Source organism: Antedon mediterranea, chromosome 8 (assembly GCF_964355755.1).
Source record: "Antedon mediterranea chromosome 8, ecAntMedi1.1, whole genome shotgun sequence".
Lineage (NCBI taxonomy): Eukaryota > Metazoa > Echinodermata > Crinoidea > Comatulida > Antedonidae > Antedon > Antedon mediterranea.
Window position 1 is genome coordinate 9,310,759 of NC_092677.1, and position 17,859 is coordinate 9,328,617.

At 34.0% G+C, this 17,859-nt stretch overlaps 4 protein-coding genes across 5 annotated transcripts; 1 reads left to right on the plus strand and 3 right to left on the minus strand.

The window, feature by feature from the left end:
• Nucleotides 1-1,034: 1,034 nt before the first annotated feature.
• LOC140057117 (ER membrane protein complex subunit 8-like) lies at nucleotides 1,035-5,075 on the minus strand. Its single transcript, XM_072102658.1, has 5 exons — nucleotides 4,860-5,075; nucleotides 3,305-3,381; nucleotides 2,997-3,066; nucleotides 2,282-2,376; nucleotides 1,035-2,112 (listed from the first exon to the last, which is right to left on the minus strand). The coding sequence occupies exons 1-5, from the start codon at nucleotides 5,064-5,066 to the stop codon at nucleotides 1,956-1,958; spliced, it is 606 nt and encodes a 201-aa protein (XP_071958759.1). The 5' UTR covers nucleotides 5,067-5,075; the 3' UTR covers nucleotides 1,035-1,955.
• Nucleotides 5,076-5,414: 339 nt separating this feature from the next.
• Nucleotides 5,415-10,933, minus strand: LOC140056397 (solute carrier family 52, riboflavin transporter, member 3-A-like). The gene is made up of 3 exons (XM_072101759.1): nucleotides 10,852-10,933; nucleotides 7,176-8,466; nucleotides 5,415-6,977 (listed from the first exon to the last, which is right to left on the minus strand). Exons 2-3 carry the CDS (start codon nucleotides 8,439-8,441, stop codon nucleotides 6,735-6,737), a joined length of 1,509 nt encoding a protein of 502 aa, XP_071957860.1. The 5' UTR covers nucleotides 8,442-8,466; nucleotides 10,852-10,933; the 3' UTR covers nucleotides 5,415-6,734.
• A 463-nt stretch (nucleotides 10,934-11,396) lies between these two features.
• Nucleotides 11,397-14,673, plus strand: LOC140057286 (adenine phosphoribosyltransferase-like). Of its 2 annotated transcripts, XM_072102874.1 has the most exons (6): nucleotides 11,397-11,442; nucleotides 12,824-13,054; nucleotides 13,371-13,474; nucleotides 13,674-13,807; nucleotides 13,912-13,990; nucleotides 14,149-14,673. In XM_072102874.1, the coding sequence occupies exons 2-6, from the start codon at nucleotides 12,978-12,980 to the stop codon at nucleotides 14,283-14,285; spliced, it is 531 nt and encodes a 176-aa protein (XP_071958975.1). In that variant the 5' UTR covers nucleotides 11,397-11,442; nucleotides 12,824-12,977; the 3' UTR covers nucleotides 14,286-14,673. The 2 variants fall into 2 exon arrangements, with proteins under 2 accessions (XP_071958975.1, XP_071958974.1); XM_072102873.1 differs by lacking the exon at nucleotides 11,397-11,442 and having other exon boundaries at nucleotides 12,741-13,054.
• A 21-nt stretch (nucleotides 14,674-14,694) lies between these two features.
• On the minus strand, nucleotides 14,695-17,811 carry LOC140057288 (ubiquitin-like protein NEDD8). Its single transcript, XM_072102876.1, has 5 exons — nucleotides 17,623-17,811; nucleotides 17,070-17,087; nucleotides 16,916-16,945; nucleotides 16,391-16,473; nucleotides 14,695-15,473 (listed from the first exon to the last, which is right to left on the minus strand). The coding sequence occupies exons 1-5, from the start codon at nucleotides 17,638-17,640 to the stop codon at nucleotides 15,386-15,388; spliced, it is 237 nt and encodes a 78-aa protein (XP_071958977.1). The 5' UTR covers nucleotides 17,641-17,811; the 3' UTR covers nucleotides 14,695-15,385.
• Nucleotides 17,812-17,859: the final 48 nt, after the last annotated feature.

Consider the following 17,859-nt stretch of genomic DNA (forward strand, 5'->3'; position numbering starts at 1 on the left):
ACCTATAAAAAGACAAAATAAACAGTTAAATTACCCAAAAACTCATTGTCTTCCAGACAATTTGACCATTTTTTGCTTTAAATTACATTTTTCTTAGGTAAATAAATTTTTTTCAGACCCAATTTTTTGTGAGAGTGAATAACTATTATGTGAAATTAAAATAACATATTCAACAAAAAAATTTATAAAAAATATTTTTATAGGGGGACAATATATCTTTAAATAAAAAAAAAAGGCTTTTGAATTGTATATAGTGCTCAATTAAATGAAACTTATGCTCACTGGTTGCTTGTGTTTTCTCTAACTCATGTTTATATACCATAGATTAACTTGTGTGTACTAGTGTATATATCCCATAGATGAACTTGTGTGTATACTTGTGTATATCCCATAAATGAACTTGTGTGTATACTTGTGTATATCCCATAAATGAACTTGTGTGTATACTTGTGTATATCCCATAGATGAACTTGTTGTATACTTGTGTATATCCCATAGATGAACTTGTGTGTACTACTGTATATCCCATAGATGAACTTGTGTGTACTAGTGTATATCCCATAAATGAACTTGTGTGTACTAGTGTACAGTATATACCATAGATTAACTTGTGTGTACTAGTGTATATACCATAGATTAACTTGTGTGTACTAGTGTATATCCCATAGATGAACTTGTGTGTACTAGTGTATATCCCATAGATGAACTTGTGTGTACTAGTGTATATCCCATAGATTAACTTGTGTGTACTAGTGTATATCCCATAGATGAACTTGTGTGTACTAGTGTATATCCCATAGATGAACTTGTGTGTACTAGTGTATATCCCATAGATGAACTTGTGTGTACTAGTGTATATCCCATAGATGAACTTGTGTGTACTAGTGTATATCCCATAGATGAACTTGTGTGTACTAGTGTATATCCCATAGATGAACTTGTGTTTACTGTATATCCCATAGATGAACTTGTGTGTACTAGTGTATATCCTATACAATACAATTTTCATATTTGATATTACTTCCCACGCTCTATTTCTTTGTGGATGCCCTATTGTCTTTCTTTTATTGCCAACACTACTAGAAATCTTAGATAGTCTGCGGATAACAGTACAGTATCACATCATGAATTCAACTGTATACATTAGTTAATACTGTACTATAGTACAAAATACACAATATTTTTTTTATTGGTTAGGTTTATTATATTAAAAGAAATTCCATTGCATTATAAACAAAACTGGCCCATGATTATATATCCAATTAAATTTCTTGTTTCTTATTATTGTTTACATTTTTAGCTGAGAAAAGCTAGCATTTATTTCATTCACACAACTCCATAATCAATTTTACTTCCATAGTATAGAAAAAGATTGCCAGTGACGCTGGGTACTGTCAGATAGGTATTTGGTACCTTTTGCAACTTAAAAATAATAACAGAAATAAGTACAGAAACACAACATTAATGAGACACATGTATAACAGCACCAGTTTACTATATCTCAATCACAAATCTGCTACCAATGGCTGGTTAGTAGAATTCGTCTTCTTCACACTTTGGATGAATATTAAACATTTTCAACCTGGAATAACCTTCATAGCACAATATTGACTACAAAAACAATGATTGACTATTTACACTGAATCTCATGAGCGTCTCTGTGTATCCATCTCTACATAGAGTTGCATATATACAGTAGGTGTACAAAATATTGATAGTAGACTAATTGCACAAGTTTCCATGATAATGCAAACATTTTAACCTCTTCTGGGAGGAGCTGTTGTCTAGATTTGTATCACTAATCACGCATAAAGCTCTGTCTACACTATAAAACTTTGTGATATGCCCATATATGGGCATGATGATGTCATATCACTACTACCATATTTAGGTACATCACACTTTTTTGTCACATAAAGATAGTGTAGACAGAGCTTTAGTTGATGTTTGTTCTATTATACTGATGAAGCAACCATTTTGTTCACTTCTGGATTTAGCCAGTCTTGTGTTATATCATCTAAGTGACAGTCAAAATCTTGTAAGGATAAATAGGCTTTTGATCTTAAAAGACTAGATGTAACAGCTAGACAGGAATCTCCTTCAAGTTCCACACTGTTAAAAAAATAAACAAGATATTTGGCCTTAAACATTGTGTCTCCATTTTGAGAGACCATTATTCACTAATTTTAAAATACTGTATACTATACTACTGCAGAGCAATGTTCAATAGTTTTGCAGTTGGTTTGTGGATTTAAAAGCATTATAGTGATAGTGTTCCTACCTGTCCCTTGCTTTCTTCTTCCATTCATTGTTCACCGCTGTATACAGATCAAACACTGGCTCTTCACAATCCATAGATAGTCTACTGTTATCCATCTAAAAAAACAACACAACCTACATTACAGTGAGCAGTGTGTTGATTTCATTTTTTTTCCAGTCAGATATTACCTTGTTTGAAGGGACTGCTGGATTTAGATTTTTCAATTGTAAAGCCCAACCACAGACACCCCTCAAACTAATTTGTTGAACATTTAAATGCAATAAGATAAATTAGCTTCAACACTTCATGTCACAATTTTGAGTTCACTCACTCTCAAACCAATATCATAATAAATCCTAGATCCCCCAATACTCTTACTATAGCTATCTTGCAGAAATGTCTAATACCCTTTTCACAAACAGTAACAAGTTGTAACCAGGTTTGCAAAGTGTGAACACAATTTTCTGGAGATTTCACTAGGGACCCTTGTGAAATGTCTGGACACAAACACACTGATGAGAGGCCTGTTTTTGTTCAAATAGCTCTCAACCATGATGTATTCATGTATAAAAAGTGTAATAAATCAGGAGATCAAACCTGTTTACAAATTGTTATAAATTGCAACAATTTATGCAGATGTAAAAAAGCTACAAGTTTCTTATTCAACTAGTAAACTAGTTTACAATGTCTGGTTGTGTAACTGTATTGAAGATTGAATCAGGAGAAATACACTTACCATAAACAGGCAAGCACCATTACAATTTGTATGCACCTTATCTGCAATTCTTGTTGCCACTCCATTTGGTCTATAAGAAAAAACATTTGAATATTTAGGTTATGGAAAATTTTTTGATTTGTATTAAAAAAAAAAAAAGAAACAGGGCCATGGACGGCCAGCTTGAGGCAGACAAGGCGCTTGCCTCATCTGAAATTTTCCCTAATTCCCCAGCACAGATCGTCATATTTTATGTTAATAATTATATTTAAAGCCTCGTCTGTTTTTAACTTTTCGCTCTGGCCACCTTGAGAAATAGAAGTTCTTACTTGTTATCATCAACTCTTTCATTTGCCTGATAGTATCCTGCTATAACTAGTCCATTCATATTACAGTACTCATCTATCTGTAATATAACAATTGATTTATTATTGTGTTTTTTGTCATTGATTTGGGTTTGCTTCTCTCCTCACTGTTTCTATTCAAGACAAGAGTGCGGTAATAATAGACCTGGGTGGTGAGGCAATCTAGGTCCTGAGGGTTCAAGGGTGCATCCCTTTGACCATTGGTGAAGGGTGCATCCCTTTGACCATTGGTGACATATATGTTTTTAATAATAGCATAGCATAGAAAGAAAGAAAAATTGTGATTAGTTAAAATTCTTGCGTAATATAATTTTCATATACAATATAAAACCCAATTCTATCGAACTGAATGGCTCGATGGTGTAAATGATGAGGCTATATGGGGTGGGGGGGGGGGTGTTGTGACTCTCTGCTTGACAATTTTTTCATCATTTGCCTAGACTAGAAGGATGGGTTTATGAGGGTCAATTAGCGATGTTTATGTTCGTGTGAGGACCAATCACAACGTAGTTGATGTCAATTCTCTATTTTAATAATAAATGGCATGTGTTGTTAATTAGTCTTGACAAAGAAATGAAAATATTTCTTTTTGGCCGTTTCCAGCAGCTTGTAAGAGGGACCAGTTGTAAATGTATACAGTATTCTTTAAATAATTCTTATTGTGCGGATCGAGGTGACACTGACAGTGATGGTATAACAAATTAAATTATTTATACTTAACACGTTCACTGCCACGGCGTATTTATACGTCAAAAATTGCGTGTCGCTACTTGCCAAGACGTAATACTACGTCAAAATCGTAGCACTTTTGTATTGTATGTAGAATCGCTGGCAGTGGTGATTGGAACAGGAATTATCGCATGGCAGTTTATGAATGATGTACGTAAACGATAATCTAAAAATAAATGTCATATGTTTGTTTGTGTTTATTCCCTCATGCATTGAATATGGTTGATACGATGGCGCCCTCACACTCAATATAATCATCTCAAACATGTCATAAATTGCGCTAATAGTAAATAAAAATAATAAAGGATGAAATGATTCAGTGTGGTTTACTGTTTTTATCTCTCGATGATAGGTTTGACCGATTTTAGCGCGGAAAATCCCCGACGTATATTTACGTTCCTGGCAAAGTCAATAAAATTGTTGGACCATTGCCAGTGACGTATTTATACGTCTCAACGGTTTTTCCCGCCATCGTATTTTGAATGACATCATGATAGTCTGTGACCAGATGTTACACTTTCAAACTGTAATTTAATATGTAAACGGGACTTGGCACTGGGACAGAAATTACGGAAAATGCCTTGGCAGTCAATGTGTTAAAAGAATAAATATTTGTTTATTTCAAAAATTAAAAAAAAGAGGGACCGATCCAAAAAGAGTATACGTAATTAGAAATATGTCATGATACACAATTCTAGATTTGTATTTGACTAGCCTTTAGACTTAGGCCTATAAGATCACTTCCTCTATACAAACCTCAATGTAGAAACAAATCAATTTGATCTCTTACCCGTAGTAACGCTATCTCAAGCATAGGGGCTAGCCCAAGACATTGATGAAACAACGGTACACAGTCGGCAAAATACACATTTTTTGCATTTAGTTTCTTTTTATCTGCTAACAATACCCCATTCACTGCACTATGGGGATATTTAGCAGCATGTAGAGCAAGTTTAACGTATGCTTTCACGTCAACTTTTACATGCAAGTCAGCCATCGTGTTTAAATTGACCCGAATTTGACCCAGAAAGAACTTTATTTTTGAAAGATGAAAATTCACACAAAGAGTAGAAACAAACAGTAATTGCAGCACAGTCTCTGTTTATTGCATTTTTATAGAAAGAAACTGGTCAAAATACACTATTTAACAGATCACTTGTTCAGAAAAAAAATTAGCTAAAAATGTTGGTACTACTGTACTACGAATCAACACTAATCTAATGTTTGTTAAAAAAACAACTAAAATAGAAATGCGATTACTGCTATATTTGGAACTTCATATATTTTATTTTTGTATTTCAAAATTAATTTATATTATATGAACAAATTGATAATAATGCTCACCATACACTGCAAAACAAGCTTATCTAAAAATGTATTTTTCTTTTCATGTTTTATTATTATGTTTTATAATATTAATCATAATAATAGTAGTTATATTTTATTATCTTTTGTATTATGTATGTACATCATCTGTATATTATATACTGAATTTTATTAATCATAATCATATTATATATATTCAACTTCAACAGTTTATCTATATATTCATGTAAATAAAGTCAATTAGAATAATTATACAATGAAGAATCAAAATATATTTAATGAATACAAGCACAACATTTAAAAAGGAACAAACACGTAATATAATACTGTATTTAAAAAATCAAACAAAGTTTTTCTTCTTTGACTTAGTAAAAGCCAAGTAAGGAACAGAAAGAGCACACAATTATTCCATGCGTAGTACATTTAAAATAAAAGCATTCCTTCGCAAGGAAATAATATCTATAGCACATCTAACTTCTCTTTGGTAATCTTATCTGTTACATTAGGTTCTCCATGGAATGTTTCATGGTTTTTTCACTATACTGTAGATAATAATGCATTTCTCTAGTACCATTTAAGAATACCATACTAAAAACAAGCATAAACTCTAGTACTGTAAATAAACAATAAACACATCGAAAAGTAACTTTATATCATTAGAGCCACTACATCATGCATAAGCCAACTACTCAATTTGTGGTAAAGGTCATGGATTGGTTACTCTCCCCAAGCTTAGTACAGCACTTCAACACAACACACTTTATAAAACTCTTTAAAGACATTTAATAGATTGACCAATGGGAACATGATAACGGCACCAACAAAAGACCCAATTTGTATTAAAGGTGACAGATATTGGTTACACCCAAAGTGTATGGTTAGTACAGCACTTCTTCAACACATATCACACTTTATAAAACTCTTCCAAGACATTAAAAACATTGACCGATGGGAACATGATAACGGCACCAACAAAAGAGTAGACCCAATTTGTATTAAAGGTGACAGATATTGGTTACACCCAAAGTGTATGGTTAGTACAGCACTTTTTCAACACATATCACACTTTATAAAACTCTTCAAAGACATTAAAAACATTGACCAATGGGAACATGATAACGGCACCAATGAAAGACCCAATTTGTATTAAAGGTGACAGATATTGGTTACACCCAAAGTGTATGGTTAGTACAGCACTTTTTCAACACATATCACACTTTATAAAACTCTTCAAAGACATTAAAAACATTGACCAATGGGAACATGATAAAAACGGCACCAATGAAAGACCCAATTTGTATTAAAGGTGACAGATATTGGTTACACCCAAAGTGAATGGTTAGTACAGTACCTCTTCTACACACACATCCACTCCTTCACATGGGTCTTTATAATACTCTTCAAAGACATTAAAAACATTGACCAATGGGAACATGATAACGGCACCAACAAAAGACCCAATTTGTGTTACTATGCCAAACCACAGCAGCAGGCGGCGGTTGTTAGGTTGACTGCGCATGATACCTCCTATTGTCGCCTTGACATAAGAGGATAATCCAGCCACTGACATCCAGGCCAAGATCTAGAAGGCAACAATATTGTAAGTTGTTTTTAAATTGGTTTATGAAATAAATAATTATGATGTTCAGTTCGATTTAGACAACAACATATTTTGTTAAAAGAATAAATGTAATACAGTATTTTGAATTTCTACCATGTTTTGTTACACCAAATAATGAAATTAATCAACTTGTTATTTTTAAAAAAGACAGAAGCTCACCACGAATACATCACCAGCAGCAGAGAATTGAAGGGGAGGCGTAGGACTCATGGCTGCCGTCAACATACAGTAGGATCCTGCTAATGTGCATAGGAATGTTAGTACTGAAACCAGTGTGATACTTGAATACAACTTAAAGGAGACTGTCAGGTACACAATTGGCATAACAATGTTGTCCAGAGCAGCTGCTAAATGGAAGGTCTGCATGCTATAAGGACCACAGGAGTAGGTCTGCACTGATGGCAGTATGGAGTTGGTAAGGGCATTGATCCATCCAAGAAGAACAAGCAGATAGATGACACGTCTTCTGCCAAGGAGTCCAAATGGTAGATTAAGACTTTTGATTTTGATGTCATCTGAATCTACATTCTTATTTTCTTCAGTGTTTTCATCAGAATCTTTGTTAGACATCAATGAAGTATCTTGCTCTCTAACTTCACCATCTTCAGTATCTCTTTTCCCATTACTCTTCAGCATATATGTACTGGTTGAAACATCCTCTACCTCTTGTGCTTTGTTCTTTATCTTTGAACGTTCTTTCTTGGCAACAGGTAGAAAATTCAATAGAACAAATGACGTACTACTAATAAATGTCATGACAAATAAAAATCCAAAAAACACTTCTGATGAAAATCTTCCTTTAGGATAAACAACCTCCCAGTCCCGGCATTGCAGCTCTACTGTGCTATTGCCTTCCATAGTTATATTTGTATATACATCTGATACTGGCACACATTTTGGTTGTTCACCAACACCTTGAATTAGGGTGACTATACTCGGTAAGAGGGCACTAAAGCCCTCTCCTATGAAATAGTACATCAGATACTTTCCCGGGAATCTTGATATAAATGGTAAATATGTCACAGGTGTTGTGCAAGCGATGGTGGAAAATAAAAATGTTAAAATCAGCATAATTGTGCTGTGCTCCATATTATCAACTTTCCAATATGTTGTTACATCCCAGAAAAATATCATCAAGAATGTTGATAATGAGGCCAGTGATATTAAAATGTAAATAACTGGAATTTCAAGTTTTTTATTCTTCGGCGCCCAATAAGTTGCAATTGTGAATAGGAACGGTCCAAGGTTTCCAGCCTGTGTGATGACAATCAGGTAAGAGCCCAACGTGTAACCTTCAGGTACACCAGACGCTACAAGAAGAGGTAATTCTACCCATAATGCATTGATGGCTAACCATGTTCCAGAGCCAAACAACATAACAAGGAACAATACAGGCCAAGAAAAGCTATCTGGTTTTTCCTCCATCTTTTCTGGTTAATCTTTTATGTTTCTAAAAGACAAAACAAAATCAATAATCACTAAAGTAAAGATTTTTTCCATTTCAGGTTCAATATTAATCTAGGAAGAATAGAGTCGGAAATTGTTTAAATAAAGAAAAAATTAGTGCAAGTCGAAATACAATCTACAGTGTAGGTGGGTTATTGGATGTGCGGTTCAAACAGTGGTAGTAAAATTGAGGCCAATGCTAATGCACTTTCACACCTAGGTGAGAATACAATAAAAAATACAGTAAAATAACCTCAATCAGTAAGTAGATTGAAGTCAGGTGCAAAGTTGCATTAGCCCCGATTTATTTGTTAAATTTTATTTGTGATTGACCTTTCAAATAATGAATGAGATCTAATTCTAAGCATTAGTTACAACAAATTTGGAGTCAAAATACAACACAGGTGAGAAACGGATATAGCGCCCCTAATACTACCATACTACTATACTAGGACTAGTAGGCTAATTCCTCTCTCTATCGAGACCTCATGTGATGTATACTACTCTACTACTCTAGATAGAGGCTTTCTAGGCGCTACTGCAGTTTCGCACCACACCGTTATATCTTCGATTTCTTACCTAAACTTTCGTTTTTTACACTCACAACATAATATTATGTAACATGTTTATACGATTCGACCACTTACTAAGTAATTTTTTTTAAATAACAATACTTTTCAAAACATTTTAAACAATACTGAACTCGCTGTCCAACACACTGCGAAATGTTCGCCATCTTATATTTATCACTTAATTGCCAGAATTTATGCTTCATTTTACCCCAAAAATTGTAGAAACTATAGAGGGCAGTGTTATAAAATCCGATTCAGAGCCATATATATAAAGAGTTACGACATTGGATTTAAGTCACGTGATATGCAGATCAATTTGTGTCAAACTTGTCTCCGTTAATGCATGTAAAGTATAGGAGCAAGAAATTACTTTAAACTTTTTCTTATATTAAAAAAAATGTAATTGCACATTTTACGGTGGAATATCGACGTGCACAGCGTACAGAACCACCAAAGAATATTGCGCGCGCGTACGCTAGTACATTATAACGTTCGATTGATTGATTTTGGAACAAAACATCCCATAACTACGTCCCATTAATAACAATTATGTAATATTTTCAATTCATAATGCATGCTTTGATGACTAAATAAAATAATAAAGTGTCGTGGATATATTTGTTAATATATTGAATAGGTATGAACAATATTAAAATAATAAAGGCAAATTATTACAAATGAAATGATGAACGAGTCTCTGAAAGTTTGTGTCAAAAACACACAGAGAGCCATATACTGTATAAAAAGAGGGGTGAATTTGTGTGTTTTTTGTATTGGTTCATGCTTTGATGTATCCTGACTTGCATGTAGGCCCTAGCATTTATTCTTTTGTTATTATAGACACAATATATATATGTTACCAAATTAATACCATTAATAACTTTATTTACTAAAATAAAAACGGAATCTAAGCGTTATTTCATTGACAACAAAATCTAAAAATAATGCATGGAACTACAGGAAACGCTATACAAAAGAGACGCGCGCGCCCTCAGCGTGCGAATTCTTTGACACAAAAATGGCTTCTAATTTTCAATGTCGTAACTCTTTATATATATGGCTCTGATCCGATTACACATATAGGCCTAGGCCTATTTAGTTTTGAAAAACAAGAAATGTTTTCAGCTGGCGAAATAATAAAGGTTAAATTAATATTTCATTATTATTAGTATTATTATTCATATTAATGGTTCCTATCAATGTTTTATGTACGGACTCATATCGTCGCCGTTTTGATATGTACAGCTGGTTCTTTATAAAAACCACTCTTTGCAGTTTAAAAATAAAAACAGAAAATAAAACATACATTGATTTCTGGCAATTTTCTGATTCTAAAATGGCCACAGTTCGATCGAAGTATTCGCGAAAAAAAGAGCTGTTTTGAAAGGCATTTTTTGTTATGTTAAAGGTAATTAACGGTGGCTAAATCATGGGAACATGTTACATAATGGCCCAAAATTGTATGATGTGGGTGTGAGAAAAAAATTAAGCGAGAAATCGAAGATAAACAGTGTGGTGCGAAACTGCAGTAGCGCCGGCTTTCTATAAACTAGACTCTACCTGACTAAGCTAGCCAGCCAGGGTATCTGACTAAGCTAGCCAGCCAGGGCCTAGGTAAAGCCTGCTATACCTAACTAGCTAGGCCCTCTAGTAGGCTAGCCTAGCTAGCTAGGCCTAACCCTAAGTAAGCCTAGGCCTAGGCTAGCTAGAAAAGGTTAGGCCTAGTTTATAGTACTACTACTCTAGCTAGGCCTAGCCTAGAAAATGCTTTAAAAATTGAACTTCCAATACATCTCTAGGTTTATATAATAACTTACAATATATGGTTTCCTTAATTATTAATTCATTATAAAATATATTTGAACAAAAACTTTGTGAATCATTTTCTTCGATACTAATACACCACATAAACTTTTATGCCGTGCTCAACCATGCATAACAAATCAAGTTCTGCTGCTGGCTGCTTCATGCTCAGAAATCGTGGACCATATCTTCGATGCGTTTCGCGCGTCAAAAAAAAAAAGAAAATGAAATTGCTTGAAATAAAAAGTTAGATACTGTAAATTTCATTAACATTACAACTACAATATTTATTTGTTTTTACTATATTTTGAAATATTTACATCGTTTTGGTCCCAGTGGTAGCGCCAGCGGGGGGGGGGGGATACGGGGGCTATATCCCCCTCGTCGGGGAGCCTAGCCCCCCCCCCCCTTCGTCGGGGAACACGGGTACTTTTTGTCGGGGAATATAATATACAGTAAAAAACGTTCGCGTTCACTTCATATAGCTTCAACGCCTAGAAAACCACGACGTTCCATTGACCGTGAGAGTAGGCCTACGTCAGAGGGCTATTATGCACTTTTATGCATTCATTATTGCCAGAGATCTAACTACTAAACAATAGCTAGTACGGACTTGTTTGGCGGTATCCCTTTGTACGAATCGTTCACCGTTGGGTCGAGACGCGTGATATCATGTTCCATCTAGGGACCAAAATGTGTAATGTAGTTATTTTCCAGGCGAAGTTTACCGACGGTTACCGAAGGGAACACGGGTACTTTTTGTCGGGGAATATAATATTATACAGTACAGTAAAAAGCGTTCGCGTTCACTTCGTAGCTTCAGCGCCTAGAAAACCTCGACGTTTCATTGACCGTGTGAGTTCGTCAGAGTGATATTATGCACTTTATATGCATTCATTATTGCCAGCGATCTAACTTACTACTAAACAATAGCTAGGTACGCACTTGTCTGCCGGTATCCCTTTGTACGAATCGTTCAACGTTGGGTCGAGACGCGTGATATCATGTTCCACCCAGGGACCAAAATGTGTACTGTAGTTATTTTCCAGGCGAAGTTTACCGACGGTTACGTCGTGTACTGTGTCGACGTACGCTACACTACAGCAAAAACGAATTATGTTAATTGTTCGTATGTTCACCAATGTTTTAATTTACAAGTAACCTTCTGTACCGTGGGGCACCTAAAATAAATATTTCATCCATTACTAAACAAAAAAACATGCCATTTTCGCTTAGCCAACATAATATTATAGCTAAGTTATTAAATTTTCAATGTCCTGTATGTCATGAATTTCTCACCACTCGGAAGTCCAGATGGTACGCACGCATACACTTGGGAGGAATAAAGTTATTTCCCCGACTGAAAAAGGTCTACGCTTGCGTTTGTTAAGCCTCTGGGCCTGATGTTTCCAAAGTATAAAATGCAATTTTTTGAAGACCTGCAGCTCTAGTTTTAAACATTTTCTTAGCTCAGCCCCAACAATAAAGCTGGTCATATTTCGAAGTACAAGAAGTGCATTTTCCGGGACCTAACATCTCTATTTCATATTTCATTTCTTAGCTCAGTCACAACCATGATAGGGATTTATATATTTTGTTTCATGTTTTGAAGTATAATAAAGTCCAATTTCCGGGACCTCCAACTCTATTTTAATTATTAAAAATATGGATTGAAACAGTCATCGCGCATCGTTTTTTTGCACGCAGTATTTTATTTATGCATTATAAAAAATGGAAAAAATTGCCACCCTAAATCTGATTAAAATGACCTCAAATAACACTAGAACGGGTTGCTTCCGGGGCTTCGCCCCCCTGGACCCCCACCGGGGGCCATTGGCGGCCTCCTGGTCCCCAGCCTAGTGATGCTCGCATATCCCCCTCGTCGGGGAATGTAGCCCCCGCGTCGGGAAGATCCTGGCACCACCGCTGGTTTTGGAGTGTTTTACCATGGAGATCGCTGATATAATTTTACAATTTCCCTTGTAGACGACACATGTACACGCATATTGCGTTATATTCATTTAACGGCGTCACACAGCAGAACCATTGAAGCGTGAATTCAACGTGGATTTTGTGAAAAGAGTGTGTGAATTTGTTTTATTGATAAGATAGAATAGTCATATAAATCACATAAACAACAATGGAAGTCAGACTTAACAAAATAAAATCTGCAATTATGGCGTATCAAGACTATCCTAAACCAGGCATCTTATTTCGGTAATAAATATGTTATTTTTTTTGTTTATATACTACTGTAATATAATAATTTTATTAGCCACAACAATTACACCGCAGGAGTGTAAAAGTAGTAAGTAACGTAGTAGTAGTGGTAGGAAAAAAAAGAGTTAATAACAGTTAGGCTTGTTAATAATACTTTGATCCTATGACAATGAACAAAGCCGGAGATTAAGCCTCTTGCTTAAATCGGACATTCTTCATATACCTATTCGAAAAAGAATTTTTGTATTGTATTGACGAATTATTGGTAATTTATATACGTCGATTCATAAATATACGATTTTATATTTTCCAGTGATATATTTCCAGTTCTAAGGAATGCAGAATTATTCGAAGATCTGATAGAGTTACTTGTGGAAAAAATAAAAACACAAGTTCCAGATGTAGAATTAATTGTTGGTAAATATAATATGTTATTTGTTGTACTTTGACAGAAATGTAGTACATGAAGGTTTTACAACTTTATCCAAAACAAACAAAACTGCCAATCAATCATTCCTTACTTATTGAGAATGTAACATATACATTTAAATATTATTATTACTAACTACTGTATAAAAAATTTAAATTTTTTTTTTTTTTCTTATATTTCCACCAGGCCTTGATGCTAGAGGATTTTTGTTTGGAACGCTGATTGCACAGAAACTAAAGATTGGATTTGTACCAATTCGCAAGAAGGGCAAGCTACCAGGAGAGTGCTGTCAGGTTTCGTACAGTTTGGAGTATGGAACGGTGAGTAGTTACTTTAAAATTGGTAAAGATTGCACATTGTTGGAAAAAAATTAAATAACAAATAAAAGTTACAGTTATATATGTCAACTACTTGCATTTTTTAGGATGTTCTAGAAGCTCAGAAAGATTCCATTAAAGCAGGTCAGAAAGTTGTGATTATTGATGACCTATTGGCAACCGGAGGTAAAGTGATATTTGGGGATATTTTTTTAAATTTTTATTTACATTGACTTCCTTCCCTATCACCAAATGTTAGTCAGTTTCTTGCAGCACTTTTTGTATAAGTATAAGTACTATATTGCAAAGACAAGAACTAGTAGATAATTTCATTTTTCTTTCAGGGACCATGTCTGCTGCCAGTCAGTTAGTTGATAAACTTGAAGGGAATGTGTGCTTATGTATGGTGGTGATGGAGTTGGTTGATCTGAAGGGCTCTGCAAAACTAAAACACCCATTCTTTTCACTTATACAATATTAGCTTCTTTTGTTAAAATAATAGTAGTACAATAAATGAGTTTGTACTTAGGGACCGAATTTTATTTTATTATAATGTAAAATCTAAGGTTCTTTTCCATCTTTTCTATGCAAAGCAGCAAACAAAGTAACCTCTGTCTACACCGTTATGTGACAAAATAATGTGATATACCCATATATGGACATGATGTCATATCACCACCATATTTGGGCACGTCACACTTTTTTGTCAAACTAGTTTGATAGTGTACACAGAGCTGAATTGTGAATGCTTACAATAATAGTGAAATAAAATTTAAAATACAAATTAACATTTTATATTTTATTGATTACAAAATTTACAGTTTGACAACTCAACTAAATAATAAAGAAATCTGGATAATTTTTCTAACCCATTACAATAGTCATTGTTAAATGTTAAAATTATAGTGACTGAAATAAGGTTGGAAAATATGAAGCCATTTTTGACTAGTTTTATGGATTTAAATAATGGTTTCTGGGTAAAGGTAAAATGAATACAGTAAAACTTTCTGAGTTGATCATGAGATACAAATTGAAACTAATTGATACTTACATTTCCCAATGCTATCTATATTTAAAAATAGCGGTTATATTTGTTCAGCTTATTATAAAACTGCAAATAATATTTTGTTGTTAACTTTAGTTAGCACTATTTCAGATCACATATTTCACTACTGTAACTTTGTATTAGACAAATCGTATGGTTACCACAAAGAAGCATATGCATTATTATAGTGTGTTAACTTGAAAATAGAGTATTTATCTATTTTCATTAATTTATTCCAATCTCCCTTTATTTTCATGCAGACAAGTGATTTGGTAGTCGGGTCTTCTATTTCCTAGTATTCAAGTGTAACAGGTAGCTACCATGATGCAATGTAATTCAAAACTGATGTACCACAATCAATTAGATTGATATATGGCTTTAGAAGAGGTGCATATTTATACAGGCAAAACGGATCTGTATTATGAATCCAGTCCATTGACTCGAAGCATTTAGGGAGCCCATCCCTAATATTATAATTAACCAGTGAACTGGTGAGTTTTTGCTGGACACCTTGCTACTGTACATTAGCATAAGTATCAATGGTTGCCTCCTCGAAGCGCTAGCACCAAATGCAACACAGATCCTCCCTGTACTTTGTAGTCTGAAGCAGTTCTATCATCATTCCTAATAATAATAATATATAGATAAATTTATATAGCGCAAATAAATGATGTCTCTATTCACTCAACAATAAAGAGAAAGAGTGGAAAACCAAAGGAAAAGAACAAAAACACTAAGCTAGCACCCAAACCGGAGTATGGTGTGATACACCATCACCGCTAACTGGGGAACAGTGTGTAAGTACCCCAGTTAGCATTGGTTAAGTCTTGATGTTTTCAGGGATTCAGTGCTGCCTAGTCAGAAAACAACAGGCAAGAAAGGTAAACAAAAGCAAAAAAAAAAAAAAAAATATTACAGCGAGGCGAACAAACAATACAAAACAAAGAAATTGAAGATTAAAGATGTATTGTTTCCCAAAAACATTAAAAACTATGATTAATTAAAATGATTTCACTTATAAAATGACAAAATAAATGGCAAAAACCCAATGGCTGGCAGCCAATTCTTTGCATTAAAATTACACTTTTTTTTAGGAAAATACATTTCTTTTTTATCCAATTTTACCAAAAATTGGATAAGTATGCAACAATATTCAACAAAAAATGTTTTTCAGGGGACAAATACATCTTTAAACTTTGGCTGTTAGGATAACCATGAAATATAACAATCCTTTTAAAATTGTATCCAGGATTTTTTAGGGTTGACAAGAGACATTTGTGAGTAGATAACAGCTGTCAAGTGAGTCCTGATTGGTCGGTTAAAGAAGCTTTCACATTTACTTTACTTTTTTGTAGTAAAGTAATAACAATAACACCGTCTAGTTAGCAGAGTGATGGGGTTTTTTAAAGCCTCATTTTCATTATTTTTAGTTCAGATAATTATAAATCTAGCGATTTTTACAGTATCAGAATGCAAGCCCACATCCACTATGTGGCTATGGTGACCCCCGACCCCAATTCTTCTGTAGTAAAAACACTTACATTTGTTTCCCACTAAAAATAAGTCTTTGTTGTTGCGGTGGAATACCTTCCTTTTCTTCTACTCTTTCTTTTATTCTGTCAACCTAAGGTCAAAGGATAGTTTTCAATTAACATTTGATATGTTATTAGGTAAGTAAAATAATTAGGGATACAGGATGACTATTAACAAGGATAAGAGTAGCATTACATTTGAGAAAAATTACTGGGTGGTAATAACATGTATGTGCTCTGTTCAGAGGTTCCCATTTCCTAACATCCAACATACAATGAGGGGTAGTATGTGGTGATTACAATGAAAGCAATGTTGTAATGACTTGTGTAGCATAATTGATTTATACAAATACCGCTTGGTGTGGAGATATCACTGCAGTAAAGCTCTGTCTACAAACTTTATGTGACAAAAAAAATGTGATGTTCCTATATAAGAATATGATGATGTCATGTCACTACCATATTTAATCATATCACACTTTTTTTTGTTAAACTAGTTTGATAGTGTAGACAAAGCACACATTATCACCCTACCTTATCTGTTGGTTCAATATCAATTTCAATCTGTAAAAAAAAAATTATATAAAATTTAGATTATAAAACAAGTATTAAATTTATTTACTATACTTTTATTGTGTATTTATATTTTTACATGGCTACTAACTTGTTATGCAAAGTTGTTACTTACCTCCTTACCAGTTAGTGTCTGAAATATAAAACAAAGCAAACCTTAGTTACTATATTAGTATTAAACCTAAATGCTAAACTATTAATATTATATAATAAATTCTGTATGTAAGGTTTACTGTTTCCATACATCAAAAGGTAATAATTTCTTGTTAATAAGAGTTTAAGACTAGGCCTAGGCTATTTAAGTAGTTTATAGTAGTATAGACTATAGTATAAATAGTTGTACTAGCTAGTTTAGTAGGTAGTGACAGTATGTTAATTTACTGATTTGATGATACATATAGTGATCATAGGAACTATTTTTAATTCAATCAATCAACAAAACGTTACTTTTCTGTAGCAATAATATTGTAGGCCTACATCATACCAGGAAGTCTGGGCCAGAGAGCCTAGGCCTAACTGTTGGTCTGCAATACAATCACTAAAACAGGACTCTAATCGGGTAAAGTTAACACCGCCGTTGTGGGCCTAGGCTGTACCTAGCATTAATTGATTTATTATTAAAACACGACAAACATATTGTTATAACGAAGATGTAAAAATTCGATTACCTTTACTTTGATCAACATATTGATTGTTACTGTAAAATAAAACAGTCAATTATAGTAGAATTAGGGAAACAATCCTGACAAAACTACGAATGGCTGGTTTGTGTTTTTGTGTCATCAAGCGCAGCGGGTGCGGGGAGAGTCTAGTCGCGATCCGAGAGCTAAGCTGCTAGAGCTGAGTCGAGAGAGAGAGAGAGTGATGATGATTATGAAGAAACAATTCCATTGGCCTAAATAACA